This window comes from Cottoperca gobio, chromosome 9 (assembly GCF_900634415.1).
Source record: "Cottoperca gobio chromosome 9, fCotGob3.1, whole genome shotgun sequence".
NCBI classification, from domain to species: Eukaryota; Metazoa; Chordata; class Actinopteri; order Perciformes; family Bovichtidae; genus Cottoperca; species Cottoperca gobio.
This window is the reverse complement of record NC_041363.1, coordinates 22,175,207-22,193,109: the sequence shown is the minus strand read 5'-3', so window position 1 is coordinate 22,193,109 and position 17,903 is coordinate 22,175,207. Positions and strand designations below refer to the sequence as shown.

Sequence of the window (17,903 nt, the reverse complement as noted above, 5' to 3'; positions counted from 1 at the left end):
ATCAAATTAAGAATGAAGGCTGTATTTGAAGTTGCAGGAGAAGAAGAACTGTGCAGGTTGATGCCAACTCTATAGTATTATGGTATGCACTGGAGAACAGACGTACAGAGATGATACAGACACCAGTCGTTGCAGAGTAAAACGTTGATCAAAGAGCTTATCTTACAAAACGTCAGCTCCGTTCTACGGCAGTGGCGGGGCAGAAAATGATCACATGGCATCTCTTTGATAAAATGGACAAGGATAGGACAACATCATGGGACTTGAAGCCCCTCGAGGGGTTAAGGTGTCTTTGGATGCATCCTAACTGCTTCAGATGGTTTCTTCCTGTTTGTTTAAGGTCGCTGTAACTGGTAAATCAATACATGAAAAAAACGAAGGAGAACGTGGAACTGTTGAGATGCAGCATGGGATTTTGCTTATTGTTGTCCTATCCCTCACTTTATGGTGTAGTAAAAACCTTAGTTTTCAAGACTAAAGAGACAAATGGTTTTTTTTGAGAAAAATAATCTTTCCTTTACTTAATCACAAATGCCCAGTTCCAAATGTAATGCCCGTACCTACACAGTGATCCAAAACTTCTTCATTCATCATTTCAAGACAGGCTTTTCATTATAAGACATGGGATTAGGGTAGAAGTGTTTTTTGGAATTGGGTCCACTTACTTTTTTTAAAACACTAACTCACTCTGCAAGCACCAGGTCACAAGTAGAGCTTTGGTTGCTTTACAACCTTCACTGATTTAGAAAAGTCTTGAAGATCCACTAGGTCATTTATCTAAAAGTTTTAAGACAGTAAAGTGGATTAAATACATATTATATACATATTTTGGAAAAATGCACTTACGGATTTGGTATATACCTCTCTCATTCTGTATACCTCAGTCCTGAGAGTATTTAAAAAATTGTTTTGTTTTTTATTGGAATAATGCAGGGCCTGTAGCCGCTGCCCTATTGATTCATAAATCCTCATGTTAGGTCACAGGAACTTGTAGCCAAAAGTTTAATGTTTACAGATATTTAGATACGTCAGTTTGTGTTGAGTAATGTGAGAAAATGGAAAACAAGAAACCTTACGTCATGCTTTTGCGCAAAAGTAAACAACTCTGCACTTTCTGACGTAAACAGCAAATTGCACTCTGATTTAATAATACAAACATTTAGATGTTGTTCAGACATTCTCATTTATCGTTACGTTTACATGACATAAACAGGACACTGTTACTCTGTTACTCGAGTGCTAATCGTAGCTGGAAATGCTATTGAGTGCTTTGGTTAAGAAATGTTTTTTTAACTTGTAGATCCAAATAAAGAAAAGTTACCTACTGGATCTTAAGAGTTTCTTTCTTGAATATCAACATAATCAATATTTTGTGTCATGACTAAGTGAAATCTAACAACTAACTAGAACATTAGCCGTAGATAACCAGGATAACTAGCTAGCTTAATTCCTTGAAAGCTAACGCAGTTGACATGTCCAGGTAAAACTGTTTCCTATGACTCACTGAGGCCCCCTGCTGGAAGACTCACGGCTAATGGTAATAATACACAGCAGCTTGTATTAGATGTGTGAAGTGTGAAGTGTGAAGTGTGTGTTTGTGTGTGTGCTGAACTGTCCTCTGGATGACGCACATGAATGTTAATCACCGTGGTTTCAGTATGACGGAGCAGAGGTGGAAAATAACTTGCTAATTACAGGAAGTCTTTACTATTATAAGGGTGTATTATTAAGAAGAAACTATTAATACCTATGACGTAGTGCCATCTGACTGGAAATGTACCAGTTTTGAACCTGAACTGTTTTGATTTAATATTTTCTGTCAAAAATCTTAAACCCTCTAAAATTGAAAATTAGGATCTTTAAAAAAATAAGGGAAAAGTGGAATTTCTTTTCTTATTTCACTATTTAAATTGTAAACACCCGACCCCATGGAGACTTATCTTTAAGGTTTCAGTTGTATACACTAATATTAAAACAATCTGTCAATTAGCCCATTCAATTAAAGCAACTATTTTGTTTATTTGGTTAATATTTTGAGGCACGTTTCATTAAAAATTGCTGTTACTGGCTTCTTTAATGGGATTCTTTTATTAATATAATGTATATATAATTATATCATTGAAAGTTTAACTAATTTGAATATTTCACTTTGAGATATTGTGACCCGTATGACATCTGACATGTTATACACAAAACTAAAATATTTGGCATATTAATCAATTAAAAATAGAAAATGACTCTGCGGTGACTTTCTTTTGTTGTTCTTATTTTTTATGACCAAAAGGTCTAATGCAGGGGTCGGGAACCTATGGCTCTTTCGATAACGCGATATGGCTCACAGACAATTTTGAGCTGACATTTAACATGATTAATAGGTAATAAATAATTGCACTGTGTCATTTTAAAGTAAAACATTTAGCAGCCGATTTGTTTTTAGTTCTCCCCTCTCCTTTCCTCCGCCCTGTCTCTGGCTGTAGGTTAAGGTGTGTTCACACGTGTGTGTGTGTGTGTGTAGGGGGCGGAGCCCCGCCCTTCGCGAAACCGAGCAGAGGAGAAACTGCACAAAGCAAACAGTAGACCGGGGGGGTCAAACTCAATCACAGAGAGGGCCAAAAACGGTCCACATTTATTGAACAGGATAAACATAAAGTGCAAAAAGATATGGAACATATTTAAGTCAACTGCAGACGGATTGCTGAGCAGTTCAATTTAAATTTCTGAGCTGCAAATGCTCTCAGTTTATCAGCAGAATGCTGTCGGGAACACAGCGGTGGAGATGTTTGTCAGTGTTTGGAAACACGTAGTGTCCAAAGTTTCCTGCTGCATCAGAGTCTCCCACAAGCAGCTCGGCTTGGAACGCTGTCACTGCATCACACATGTCCGTGATCACACGGCCCTGAAGCTGCAGGTTTAACAGTGAGATGCTTCGTTATGTCGCACAAACAGGCCAGCTCACATCGTCCCAGAGATCTGTGGTGTCTTTCCCTTTGCTTTCCAAAAACTTTCATTTCATTCACACATTTAGATTCTTCCTCAAATGTATTTTCCCGTAGTTGTGCCATGCATTGATTTAATTACCAAAACCGGTGGGCCACTTATGACAGATATATGATATTTACTTGCAGCCGGATATAATTGCCTTGAGTTTGACACCCGTGCAGTAAACACTGAAACGTGCTCATATATGAGATAAATAACGTAACAGTTTAGTTTATTTAATAAAAGAGCACCTGTTCACTGAAACACTGATACCTGTATTAGTACTCGGAGACGTGTTATTCTTAAAAAATGCATGCATAAAGTTGCATTCAAATTTATATATTTTATATATGGCTCTCAAGGAAATACATAAAAAAATATTTGGCTTTTATGGCTCTCCCAGCCAAAAAGGTTCCCGACCCCTGGTCTAATGTATCAATATAGATATTGTATGTTTATATTTCATACATACACATTATTAGTGTCTTGCGGGTGTTAAAAGTTTTCGACAGTCTGCTCTCATCTTTGTACGTGTTGTCACTTGCAACTTTGAGTCACAGACAAAACAAATGAATCAATCCTTCCCTCACAGGAAGGACATACACGCATAATGTAGTTGTTACAAACTATTTATTAAATGTGTATGTACTGCTTATAAATGCTAAATATGTGAGGGCCAAGTAAAGTGTTACATTCTTTATGAATTTAGATTAATATAGGTTTAGTACATTAAAGTTCTACATGGTGCTAGTGTTGCAGGGCGGCACTGTGGGTAGTGACAGGTTAGAAATGTGACAGTTTGTTCTCCTCTTTGTTCATGTTGTCACTTGCCAATCTGGTCCTAACCTTAAAAAAAGTGAATTTACTTTTGATGGAATACAGTATTTAATCCATTTTATTTCCACCTCTGTTAATAAAACCATGATAGTTTGCATCCTGCACTGCTCAACATTCATGGAAATACTGTCAACTTTGTAAATATGTGAGTAAATGACAGCTTTGATTGGTGTACGGCATCCTCATTAACACAAACTTGAGTCACTGCTTGTCATGCTATTGGAAAGTTTTGTGTCTCACCGCCGTTGGGTGTGAGAGAAGCTGCAGTTTGCTGCTGTGATAGTGAAACAAAGGGTATGTACAGGATGTCATGAGTCTGTTTGAAATAACTGAACATAAACCTTTTTTTAAGCCCCTTCTGTCTCTCTTGTTATCCCATAACAAATATCTTTATATGTTATTTCATGCATTCATTATACCTTGTGTGTCACTAATTAGTCATTCATATCATTAACATTAACCTGCATTTAAACCTAGACTGTACCGTGTTCTCTTAAGGTCCTCCATTAATTCACGAATGGCTTTGAAGCTCTAGTGTAAAGCCCACGCTGCAGCTTTCTGTAGTGATCAACCGTGTTTCCGAATGTATGTATGTATGTATGTATGCAGGACGGCCTGATGGATCTCTATCGCACAATTCTTTCTTTTAAAAGATGTTAATAGCCCTATTTTGCTGTGTGTGTGTTTGCAGAGTTTCGTTCGCCGTCCCACATCAGCGGGTTGAACCGCACATCCTCTCTGAGCGGAGCCGACCGGACGGAGTCGCTCTCCATCAGCGGCAGCAACAGCCAGCTCAACAACAGCATTCCCTCGCAGCAGTACACGCCCGACTTCTACGTCCGAGCTCTCACCGACCTGCAGTTTGTCAAGGTTTGTCATTTAAATGTTTGATAGAACCAGATATAGGAGAGGGACAGAACACTTTATTGTATTTGTTGAGCTTTTATACCATAGCAATAGAATACACTAGAACAGAAAATGTTCTGTTTTCTCACCGTCTGTCTCGGCTGTCCCAACGCTGATTTGTCCTGCGACTGTTGTTAAAGTCGGTATTTACCAGCAGCACAGTACAGTCTTCATTTCAACATGAAATGCTTAGTCATTTAAATGCTGTTCAAGCATCAACTATGCTCTAAGCTCTAACCCGAACCCTAACCCTGGTAGCACAAGGACAACAACCTTCAGTTTTGATCTCCCACTCTTTCCTTCAGATCACACGGTCCCAGTACCAGAACGGCCTGATGGCGTCCCGTCTGGACAGCACGCCCCAGTCCCCGGAGAGCGGCCGCAATTCTATTCGCCTGGAGCCGACCACTCCCCCCGCCACCGCCAACACAACCATGGGTGGGGACTCCACCCCAACGGAGAACGGACCGGACGAGACGACGCTCCTCCTCCTCAACGAGCAGAACTCACCGCACACAGCCAACCACCACAGCCAGCTGGAAAACAGCATTTGACCCCCGATGCCCTCTATACCCCTACGTTTGCACGCATGCACTACTACGCTCTAATGTATGCTGAGGAGGGGTGGGGGGGGGAGGGGAGGGGCTGGTGTGTGTGTGTGTGTGTGTGTGTGTGTGTGTGTGTGTGTGTGAATGCAGACACACTGACATAAAGAGACAAGCCATGTGCATGCATATTATGTAAATATGCAAGGATTAAACACACACGACACATTTTCTCATGGGAACCTTTCCATCATAAAGACTCACCACGAGCCCGACACTGATCTATGGTAGTTCATCGACAGAAAGGTGTGTGTGTGTGTGTGTGTGTGTGTGTGTGTGTGTGTGTGTGTGTGTGTGTGTGTGTGTGTGTGTGTGTGTGTGTGTGTGTGTGTGTGTGTGTGTGTGTGTGTGTGTGTGTGTGTGTGTGTGTCTACATGCTCCTTAATGTATTAACTGACAGCAAAGATCTGAAGGACCTGCTTGTCTGGACCAGAAAGCTCTCCCTCTCTCGCCCGTCGATGTTGTTCAGAGGCCTCACCGATTTGCGAGTTTCTTCTTCTGTGTGTGTGTGTTTTTAAATGTGTGTGTGTGTGTGTGTGTGTGTGTGTGTGTGTGTGTGTGTGTGTGTTGCTTCCAATTCAGTGTCCCTAATCAGAGACTCAGGGAGACTCCACCCTCCTCCTCCCCCTCCCCTTGACGACGTACATGCGTACGTACATACATGCAAGCCGCAAACCAAACCCGCCGCCGCATGTGTAGCAACCTGCAGCCCCTCCTCACCATCCATACAGCTAGAATACAAAGACCCGAGCATGTCAGCGGAGTTCAAACAAAGTAATATATGTTCCGTAGAAATTTATAGTGAGATATTTATTGAGGAATTATGTGTGAGACGGACACACACAAGACTTTTTTTGGTGGGGGAGGGTTTTGGGTGGATTTCTATAAAATTCTTTATTTTTTCTTCTCCTTGTTGTGTCCTGGATAGAAGCCCAGAGCCTTTGTCCCAGAGTTGTTAAGAGATTTCGCAGTGATAGACAGCCAATCTGTTTCATGATTAAGACAATCAATATGATTATTATGAATGTGTTGAATTAAATGTGTAGGGTATGTTAACCTAACCCCCCCCCCTTTGCTCTCAAACAGCCTCTCTGTGAAATGTTTTGTTTTAGTCCTTATTGTCACCGAAGACGGATCTGGAAAGGCAGGTCGTTTTCACAAAGGTGGTGGATGTTTGAGAGCACTTTGACTTTGCGAGTCCTTTACTACTTTATAAGAGAGGGGTGGGCTGTCTGAGCGTGTGTGTGTGTGTGTGGGTGGGTTTGTGTGTGTGTGGGTTTGTGTGTGTGTGTGTGTGTGTATATGTGACCAAAATGGCCATCACCAAACTTGGTGGGAACTGAAACCAAAAGAGGGAAACGTGATCACATTACGACAAGAAAATACTTTAAGAAATCTGAGACTTTATTTATTGAGTTCGATGTGTGTACATATATTATTGTCAATGAGGGGGGGGAAGAGAAATGTGATTTTTATTTTTGCCTCGATTTTACATGTTAAATGTTCCTTTGACTTCAGTGGTTATGTTTGGGTTTCCTTTTTTGTAAATCAGATCTGGGGGAAGGGGGGGGGGGCACTCTGAACAGCAAACCATAACATTTATTTGTTTGTACTTCTGTAGCTAAATACACCTCTCAGCCTCGACAGCAGCACGTGTCATCTTCAGAGAAGGCCATTTTTGGGGGAATTTTCACAATGCCTGTTTTTCACTGAAATGCACACACTCCAATGGTATTGTACTGTACCCTCTGGGGAGATTTTAAAGGAAAGATCTTTCCGAAAACTCTTTTTTGTCTTATGACAGATTTTTCTTTGAACTAGAGCGGTGTGATTCTTTTTTTAAGGTAATATACAACATGAAAAGTGAATCATACATCACGTTTTCTTTCTTTTTGAAACCAAAGAGAAAGGACTACTTTCTTATTATTTCCTGCAAAGATGTTCGCCGTTCACACATCATCTATAGCAGGGATTGATTTCCAACTACATGTTCCAGAATGCAAGGCAGCCAAACGAAAAGTTGTGTTTTTATTAAGCAGCCCCCCCCCCCCCCCCCCCCCCCCATTTGAATACACATAAATCACAGGTGAATCCAACGAGTTCCCATCTGCTCTCGTAATTGTTTTGAAATGGGATCCTGGGAAATGTAGGACATCAGGAGTAGGAGTAGATGATACACGCTGAAGGGAAGTGGGTACACCAAAAACTAAATAATTGTAAGACTTTGATGAAATATGTGGTCATCTTGTCATGTGTTCCCTCTTCTCTACTATGTGGATCTGAAACCCAAAACTTGCCACAAAAGGATGATTTCATTTCAGTTTTCAGATGAATTGGAATGACTGGCTGTTTCGAGGTTTTCTCATTTGGGTGTTTTGGAATAGACCAAGAAATGTATGTTCCTGTAATTTGAGTCTGTACATATCAGGCTACTGTGTCGGTGCAGAAAGTATTTTTTCACAATCCCTTCATGTCAATTTTAGCTAAAGATTTTGGCTGTCAAATGAACACATGAATAGCATTCAAAGCAGGCAGCCAGTGTCCTGAAGTAGCCATGATGGTTGATTTAATTGTGTCCCTTTATTTCATGTGTTTGAGTGTGAGACTACTTTCTGCCAAAGACACGAACGGTGAGGATCTAAAAAATAATTAGACAAGTTGTTCAGGAACATGGAGATGAGTTTATTAAAGTTACGGTCTGTTTATTTAAGATAAACTCTGAAAGCTGTTATGGACGTTAGTTTGAGTGGTGTCCAGTTTCTCTAATCCTTAATACGCTGTGGTACTGTCCACTTTTCAACGTGGAGTTCCACAACACTACAATCACAGCAGACTGGATTTTAAGGCACATCATTGGTTGAGTTGAACCTCAGCGGGCGAATTTAGCTTATTAGTAAAGAGGGCAATGGTGAAAATCTGGTCTAAATATAAATAAGAATATAATCTAAAATACCCCTTTCCTATGCACTGGTGATTTTGGTATTCATAATAGTTACGCTGTTTTACTTGTTAACTATTTTGTATACTAAGGGTTTTTTGGTGTGTGTAATGTGTAGGTTGTTTAACGACAGAATAGATCAAAAGCCATGTCAAATGTCAAATAATCAAAATCTTCACAGTCAACTGCTGCTCATGTGTTCAGTGGTTTTCCACAGCTTTCTCTTTGTCTGGTTGACTCGTCACTAAAACTCAGTTTTGAAGGTCAGAAAGCTTACCTACATAAATATAAGTCACTAAAGTTTATTTTCTTATAGAGGGTTTCTTTCATTTCTAAAAGCAGCAACGTTTTTCTACGGTTTAATGTCGATATTTATACGTAATAAAGATAATCTACTGTACTGGAATTCAAAACCTCCAGCCGCCATGAGACTTTGATAGCATACTAATGGCTATAGCCCCATTTGTGACTTCAGCAAACCGCACTGTTATTCTTTGATTCGGTCACACATGTTAGGGGATTGATCTGTCATCCAGTTTAAAGATACAATAGTCCCCTTTTTAATCTTAAAGATCTAACTATTCAGTCCAGTAGTATCTCTTTTTTTTTATGATCTTTGAAAACAAACAAACATTTTATTTTGAAAGGTACTGATGTTTAATTCAACTAAATGGGGTTTCTTCTGAATACACGGCTCTGCTTCTGAGAAACGTTTGTGTTTATATCTTTTAAACAAGAATTCAAGAGTGATTGTTCTCCAATTTGTGGGACTGGAAAGTCTAAACAGCCCAGACTCTTCTGGGATTTAAAAATGAAAGCACTTTATCAAGAAAAGCAATTTTTTTCTCAAAAAGCCAAAAAAATTGCCAAAGTTGCCGCCTCATAGTTTCTACCGCAATACTGTTAGTGACCGGGATTTCATAATCATCATCATCATCATCTCTGCTGACTCACTTTAACATGACACTGCTTTTATTTTTCATGTCTGCAAAGAAGCCAAACGCTTAAGGGGCTCACTGACTCACCGTTCTGTTGCCTTCACTGTTTAAAGACTGTACTGGATTATTTTTCTTCTCTCTGTTCATTCCTGAATAATTCTTTGACGAACACACACTCCTACTTCAAAGGACTGTTTTATGTTCATTTTGTGGCTGAGATTGTGCCTCACCTGTTTTAAATTGTACTTGGTTTGGGTTAATTATGTGTGTTTGTGTATGTGTGTGAATGCCCGTGAATCTTTTTTCTTTATTTTTTACCTCAGAACACTGTCAGTAATTGTGGTAAACAACAATCTGCTTTTTTTTTTATTTGTCATGATTTAAATTTGGGAACAGAGTGAGTGGAGCGACTGGCGTTTGGGGGGGAAATTAAACTGATTGTCCTTCATTCTCTCTGGCATGCTGTAACTTAAAAAACAACAACAGAGAAACAAGGTGTAAATACTGTTTTATAATTTCTGTCTTAATGAGTTTTGAAGATGAAGAAAGTTATTAATAAACTTGAGATATATTTCTCTATGGACCTTTGTGATCAATTTCATTTCCTTAGAGGAATTTTACACTTTTTAGACTCAATACAAGAAGTGTCAACTATAACTCTTCATATTCTTTTACTTTTTAACTTATTGTATTATTTATTGGTGTTTCCAGATATATTTTACTGCCTTTTGATGGTTTCAGGCCTTCATAGTTTTTGGTGTTGTGATTGATGAGCTCTTTCTTTGTTGGTGTGTACAATTGTTTTTTGGAAGCAGTATTTCCCTCACCTGAGAGCCAGTAAAACCAGATAACATTAACTGCTTTTATATAATACATATATCCCTTGTTCATGACTCGTAACATCCTGCAGAACCAGTTCACAAACAAATTTCCCAGTGATGTAAGAGGACAGGAGCACTTAATAGCTAGATAGCTAGCTGCCGGTTACGGCAGGTTTGTATGCCACGCGTGGGCTGGGTGTGGACCGGGAAGTGAGATTAACCTTTTTTAGGGGAATGGGTTGAGTTTTCACTTGAGCAATCCCAAAGTTTAAGTGCTCCTGTCCTCTTACATCACTGGGAAATTTGTTTGTGAACTGGTTCTGCAGGATGTTACGAGTCATGAACAAGGGATACGCAGATGGAGAAAAAAGATGGCTGGAACAATGCAGGATCTAATTACATCAGGTCTGATGAAACTTCCCTTAGTTTATGAAACCACAATGTAGAGACCTTTTATCATTTGACGACACAGATGACTACATGTAATGTTTAATGACTCATTCATGACAAACCCAAAGAGAATCTGTTTAAACCCCAGCGGCCTCCGGATGCTCACAATTATACTATAATAAGTTCAATAAAAACATGTGAATTCTTTTTTTCCTACCAAAAATGTTTTAAATTGTTCAGGTGGTACTTAGTTGAAAAAATGTTTCAAAAGGGTTACATTAATAAAGTTATTTCTAATCTTAAGGCACATTTTCCATGTCACATTGTGGCATTTATGTCAAGAGGACAAGTGGCCAATAAGTAGAATAAAAAAAAATAAAAAAAAAGCACCTGGTTGCAGTAAGTTTCCTCTTTCATTGATTAATTTAGGCCAAATTTTGATTTGAAATATATAGTTTTCTAAATTGTAAGATGATATTTAATATCAGCAAAATTATCCATCTTATCTATGTCCAATCAATGCTGGCAGTTTTAGCTTTTAAAGGCTGTTTTGACATTACTGACATTATGCATGTTTGTCGAGGTGGATTAGCATTTGCAATTAAACTTTTCCTGACTTCCTCCAAGGTAGTGAAAAAAGATAACTGTTAATGGGATGTGAAAATGCTGCTCCAACACTAAGAAATAACGTTTTGTCGATGCCAACCAACATGGAAGGAGAACATCAGTCATCAGCAATTAAAGGAGAGTGATTCACACACAGCAAGAGCAACAACATGGAACTGTGGTTAAATCACACCCTATAATACACGCACACGCACACACATACACATACACACACATACACATACACACACGCACACACATACACACACATACACACACACACGCACACACACACGTGTACACACACACACACACACATACACACACATACACCCACACACACACGCACATTCACATACACACATACATACACACACACACACACACACATACACATACACACGTGTACACACACACACACACGCACACACACACACACACACACTTCCGCTCCAGAAAAATCAAATGTTTCCACTACTTATCTGCTGATGAGGAACTGGGTGTTTGGACAGTCCTGGATTTTCCAGCTTTCTTCTATTGCTCATATGTCCAAAATATTTTTTTTTAAATGTATATAAAGAAATTAATTGTTTCACTATAAGGAGCAGAAGTAGAAGTAGACTCCATACATATTTGACCTAAAAGCAAGGTTGTTTTCATGGAATAATAATAATAATAATAAAATAATAATAATAATAATAATAATAATAATAATAATAATTTAAATAAGACTTAAAAATCATCAAGACAATATGTAAAAGAAACACTATGTAAGTATAAAAAGAATAAGAAATGGATAAAAAAAAAAGACTCAAATAAGCTAAATGGAATATATATTTAAAACAATTAAGAGTTTTATGGGAGTTTGTAGCAGCAGATCAGAAGTAAAGACTGGGAACAAGTAACAAGCTGTCACAATGTAACTAAATCTACCCAGCACCTCTAAAGCTCACTAAATAACAGGTGATGTCTTGTTTTGTAATCTCTACAAAAAACAATGTGCACTATTTCTTGGCTGCGACCCGTCACTTCCTGCAGTCTCCGCTGGCCATCCATAGAGCTGCAGGTCAGTCCGTCACTTTGGTCCAGACTGAAATATCTCAACAAGTATTAAAAAAAAATTATATAAAGACAGTAATAGTTCCCAGATGATGAATCTAACTCTATAATGACTTCAGAGACCCCCCCCCCCCCCCCCGACATTGCTGCTATCTTGAGCTCAAAATGTCAATTTGTCCAATACTTTAGATCAGGGGTCTTCAACGTTAATCAACCAGAAATGTTGCAACCCCCCTGCAGTACCTCCGCGGACCCCCAGTTGAAGACCTCTGCTTTAGATTATAACCAAATACAAAATGTTTGACATTCCCATCAGCCTCAGCTGTTATATGTGTTTAGTGCTTATTAGAAAATGTTTGCATGCTAACACACAACACCAAGATGGTTGACATCTTAAACATTAGCGTGTTAGCATTGTTGATGCTGATGTTAGCATTTAGCTCAAAGTACAGTAGACTCTTCTTGTCTTGTTAATCTATTATTTGTTTTAAATATATGTAGCCTACTGGGGATGACGTTGAAAGCCAGGTTGATACTGTGTAGATTTCCTGGCGAAATAGAGTAACTTGAATATAATTAAATTAAATCTGCAATAAGCATATAAAAAAACTCAAGCACTCACAAGGAGGATATACCAAAGATTTTAAGATACTGCTGATACACTGGTTCATGACACAGGGACATAAGAAGACCACTGCTATAAAGCACACTCAGTGTATATTCTAAATATCATGTTGCCCCTCCAGACACTGGATGAATCCAGGCAGCCGTGGGTGACGCAGCTTCCCCTTTATCACAGCTCAAAGGAGAAGTGAAGAAATATGAGCTTGAGCCGCTTTTATGCAATCAAAAGAACAGCAAAACCCCAAAGGGCCTGCTCAAAGACAAAGACGACGTCATAGCAGAAAATACAATTTAGCATTTCATATGATGAACTGGTATTTACAGAAGGCTGTGTATTTGTTGGTATTTCTCAGGGATAAAACTACTTTTACCCAGTTGTGATTAATCAAAATGTTTTCAGAGATATTATTATTATTATTATTATTATTATTATTATTATTATTATTATTATTATTATTATTATTATTATTATTATTATTATTAATAGTGTTATTGTTATTGTTATAAGACCATTTAGTACAGAGTCAGTAGATTGGTGGTGGATGCTTCTCTTATATTGTTTAAACATCTTATGACCCCAGTGGCTAATGCCAGACTCACTTTTACTGATTTTTCATCAGCTTTTAACACTATACAGCCACATGTTCTTCATTTTAATATGAATTTAAATCTGATTGGTTGGAGAGTAAACTCTTCAACTAGTAATATGTGAAAGTAAATGGTATTTAAGTGCAGCACTCCTCCGCTGGTTTTTGGAAATACGCTTAGTTAGATGACAAGATTGATAACCACTGGCAACTGCAAGGACATATAAATTGTCCAGCAGTGTCCAGCACATAACCCCGATAAAAACGCAAATTTCCGTTTTTACACTTTGGATTTTGTACGGATTAAACAAACAAGATAAACAATATTTTAATTGATGAGCATTGGCGGTGGATTTTGTTTGTTTTACCTTAGGACAGAGCTGTTCCAGTCTTTGTGCTAAACTAAGCTTAATAAAGGCGGTGTGGCAAATCATGCGAGTGAAGTGAAGTGTGTATAAGATTATGGAGTTTATGGAGAAAAAGAAACTTGCCAATTTAAAAAATAACTTATAATAACAAACCACACACTAATGCTTGACATAACTTTGAATGTGTGTGTATAATTACAGTTCATCAGTCGGAATATTAGGTTGCATATGCTTACAGAAATGTCCGAAAACTTTAACCAGATTTATTACCTGACGACACATTTATATAAAATGTACTGATGACCCAGTGGAGCAGGAACGGGTTGTGAATAGGGTTGTAAATGACCCCGCTGTGGGACTAATAAAGGATTCCTGATGATGCTGTAGTGACTTTGTGTGACGTACCTCCAGCTTAATGTGATGAATCTGTCATACAGTTCAGAGCTCTGCAATCACTCTGGTAAACAATTACCAGTTATAAACAGAGTCTAACGTTGAATGTGTTGGTGAGAAAGCACAAAGACGTCTTTATTTTCATAGAAAAATGAATTATCATAATGATATTTTAATGTTTTATTGCATTTTCATTTAATATGTTTTTCGGGCTTTGGATGTTACCAAATGTTGTGTAGGTCTAGTCAGCTGAGGGATTCTTCTTTAATCGTTTTTATTCTTTTGGATGGTTTGGTGTTAATGGAGTCTGGCCGTTTCCCACAGTCATATGTGACTGATACCGCCTTGAGGAAAAAAAGACAGATTATTATTATTATTAATACAATATCAGTATTATTATGTACAGTTGGAGTCAAATGTGTGCATGTACAACAAATAAATAAAACAAGTAGTAAACTCTTCAAATATAAAATATACGAATAACATGAAAGAAAAGATTAGAATCAATTGTGTCGACGAGGAAATAAAAGATGGAGGGGGGTTCGCTGGGGAAGGCATGAGATATTTAATTTAATGTGTTTTTCAAGATTCCAACATAAACATATTCTTTAAAAGACAACATATGTATAGTTACTGCATGAAGTGATGTAATAAAGTGGCTGCATGCCAAATCTGATCTCTTATTCTTAAACAGTGTGTGCAATACTTTTATCAACCTTACATCTCAATGTGTGTGTGTCACACGCACATTTTACCTGAGCCCTCTGTGTGTGTGCGGCAGCACTGAGTAAGTACAGTATTTCATCATAACGTGTCACAGTGATTGCTGAAACATCCTGTGTGTGACGACTGTGTTGAGTGTATAAAAGCCCTGCAGGTCAGCACAGACTGGCAGAACAACACTGACAACAGAACCACTGCTGGGATCTTAACCAAACACACTTGAAACAACTTCTAATCTACTGATCTAAACAGGTAAATTGAAATGTATTTTTCAAGATCTTTGCTTTGCTTACTTTGATAAATTGACTGATGTGCTGTATAAATGCCTTATAAGTGTTGATGTAGATGTATTGTAGCCTTTATAACGCACATTAAAAGGATATAATGTTTTAAGATACAAACATTTAAATAAAACCAATAAAAAGGTAGAAGTAAAGCTGAAAATCCCGCTGTAAATGTTCTCCTTTAACGTCTTGTGATTTAGTAACATTTGAAATCTCCTTTTATCTTCCGGTAGATTCTTAAATAAAAAAAGATGGACTCTGAGATGAATTGCGACGTGAGCCAGATGTGGAGCCCCAATACATCCTCAGGACTGGACTTTGAGATTACCCATCATCCACTGACGATGAGGAACGTGGTCAACCTCATCGTAGCCATGGAGAGGATGAAGGGCAGCAGCTCAGAATCAGTGTTGAGCACCGAATTCAGAGATGAACAACTGCTCAACGTCATAATGGATAGCATAGTGGAAGGTAACCAAGCAGGCTTTATTTCAACACTATCACATAAAAAGCACTCACTGGGCTGCTTTCTCTGTTCGCATAGTTTCATCTCTGAGTGCTCAGATTGCTGGTTTCCATCACTCACCTGTGCAGGAAGAGACCGAGTCTATGGCGATGTTACAATTCCTGCTGCTTCCTAATGAGATGAAAGTCACAACAACAACATTAACTAATCAGGTGTTTGCCTGTTTTTCCTTCAGAGCAAATTATGTACGAGTGTGAATCAGCTCCACCAGTTCAGATCAGATGGACGGGCGAGGAACAGCAAAGCGTGACCGACAGCGAGAAGAGGAGCTTAGTTCTGGTGGAGAACAGCATGGAGCTCCACGCAGTGACGCTGCAGGGAGGCGCGGAACCCAGAAAAGGTAATTTCATGTGACACTTAGATCGGATGGTTAGAAAATCCTTCTCTGGGTCAAATTAAATTAAATCAAAACAAATGTATTTATATAGCCCAATATCACGAATTACACATGTGTCTCAGTGGACTTTATAGACTGTAAAGCACACGGCACCCTCTGTCCTTAGACCCTCACACCGCACAAGGAAAGACTCCCTAGATATCATGGTAGATATTTACATTTAGGGTTTATTTTAGTTTCTTACAACTGTTGGCTTGATATTAGAACTGAAGCTGTTTATTAAAGATGATATTTTATAGTGAAAATACACAGTAACATAATCGAGGCACTAATATCTCAATTTAGTGAAAGTAAAATCCGAATTAGTAAAGTAACTAATAACTATATAACTATAGCTGTACAATAAAGGTAGTGGAGTATAAAGTATAGCAGCATCGCTGTACTGGTGTAACTGATCATATTGGATACTAATTTTAACATTAAATGTATACATCATAACAACTTCCAAGTCAAACCTGTTTGATGCCTTGTCTTTTTCCTGTTGTACAAATTCAGATGTGCCTTTAGTAAAATGAATGTATTTGAGCTTTCATTGATACAAACCTGTGTCCTCTGTTCTCTCCTCAGTTTTCCTGAACATGTCGACCTTTTTGCACCCTGCATCCACTATTGAGGGCAGAACTGTGGCTCTGGGCATCAAGGGCAAAAATCTCTACCTGTCTTGCCATATGAATGGTGCTGAGCCAACCTTGCATCTGGAGGTAAAACTCATGGCTCATTACATGAATCTCACATAAAGATGACACACTTTGTAGTACACTTAAAGTGTAATAAGGCCACATTTATCACTTATATCTGCCTGGTCATTTAATTTGCCATTATCTGAAAGAGAGACTGCGCATTTAGATATGAATTTACCTTTGATATGAGCCAGTAACCAGTGTGATAGTCAAACCTTCTGACCTCTTCTATCTTTTCACACCTCAGGCAGTGGAGGACAGAAGTCTGTTGAGCATCAACTTGGACAGCAACATGGTGCGATTTCTCTTCTACAAACAGGACACCGGGGTGAACATCAGCACCCTCATGTCTGTCGCCTTCCCTGACTGGTACATTAGCACAGCAGAACAGACCAACAAGCCAGTGGAAATGTGCCAGCAGTCTGCCAGCCGCTACCAAACCTTCAACATCAGTGACATCCCAGAGGATGTTAAACATTAGAGTTAAAACCTAAAGACACCCAAAGTGGATGTGCATCTGTAAGTCAAGTTTGACCGTCTTAAGAGGAACATTTGGGTATTGAACAGAGTATAAAATATACTGCATTTCAGCTTTTTTGATTCAAAAAAGGCAACTAACAATATTTATTTTTACAAAAGCACAACCACTGTCTTCTAGAAAAACTTCTGCAAGTATTACAGAGAGTCTATTTACTGTATGTACCAAGTACAGAAAGTGAAAAGCTGGGTGTATTGACATAAGTCAAGTTTCACCAGAAGGTGGCATCATTGTGCTATCTGGTGAGCACCTTGTGTATTTATTTTGCTGAATGTCATGATACACTGTTAATGATTTTATCTATTATTTTATTTATCTATATTTATGCATCAATTCAACATGTATATTTATGTATAACTCTGTTAACTAACAATTATTTAAATTATGCACTGTGAAATATTTAATAAAGCCTTTGAACTTATTTGGTGTTTACTTGTGTTTTATATGTTCACTCAGGGTTTGGTAAATGATAAAGAACTTCACAATAGACATTAGCTGTAGTCCAATTGCAAATTCATTCTCAGCAGATTTTGAGCTGTACTTTCCTCCAACTTCTGCTGGGGGAGGAAACCAGCTCAACCTGTTCTACAACAGGTTTGATAGCCCAGCTGTTGCAGCCAGGAGCTGCCCAACCAGCACCTCCTACACACCCTCGCCCCTGCCTTCACCTCCCCCAACACAGCCACCCAGGCTGTCCCCAGGGA

General features: G+C 38.6%; 2 protein-coding genes across 2 annotated transcripts in view; both read left to right on the top strand.

Annotated features, from left to right (window-relative positions):
• Positions 1 to 9,782, top strand: part of LOC115013450 (metal transporter CNNM4-like) — a 51,568-nt gene extending 41,786 nt beyond the window's left edge. Inside the window, 2 exon segments of the mRNA XM_029439770.1 lie at positions 4,508 to 4,686; positions 5,028 to 9,782. Coding sequence (XP_029295630.1) covers positions 4,508 to 4,686; positions 5,028 to 5,276 — 428 coding nt within the window. The 3' untranslated portion in view covers positions 5,277 to 9,782.
• Positions 9,783 to 14,950: 5,168 nt separating this feature from the next.
• il1b (interleukin 1, beta) lies at positions 14,951 to 17,620 on the top strand. The gene is made up of 5 exons (XM_029439586.1): positions 14,951 to 15,026; positions 15,292 to 15,529; positions 15,760 to 15,924; positions 16,549 to 16,682; positions 16,909 to 17,620. The coding sequence occupies exons 2-5, from the start codon at positions 15,310 to 15,312 to the stop codon at positions 17,140 to 17,142; spliced, it is 753 nt and encodes a 250-aa protein (XP_029295446.1). The 5' UTR covers positions 14,951 to 15,026; positions 15,292 to 15,309; the 3' UTR covers positions 17,143 to 17,620.
• The last annotated feature ends 283 nt before the right edge of the window (positions 17,621 to 17,903 follow it).

What these genes read in the sequence shown, in the direction of transcription:
- il1b (XM_029439586.1), top strand. Translation starts at nt 15,310, where the DNA reads ATGGACTCTGAGATGAATTGCGACGTGAGCCAGATGTGGAGCCCCAAT. An exon ending in AGGCGCGGAACCCAGAAAAG is followed by an intron (nt 15,925 to 16,548) that starts GTAATTTCATGT and finishes TTCTCTCCTCAG; the next exon opens with TTTTCCTGAACATGTCGACC. An exon ending in AGCCAACCTTGCATCTGGAG is followed by an intron (nt 16,683 to 16,908) that starts GTAAAACTCATG and finishes TTCACACCTCAG; the next exon opens with GCAGTGGAGGACAGAAGTCT.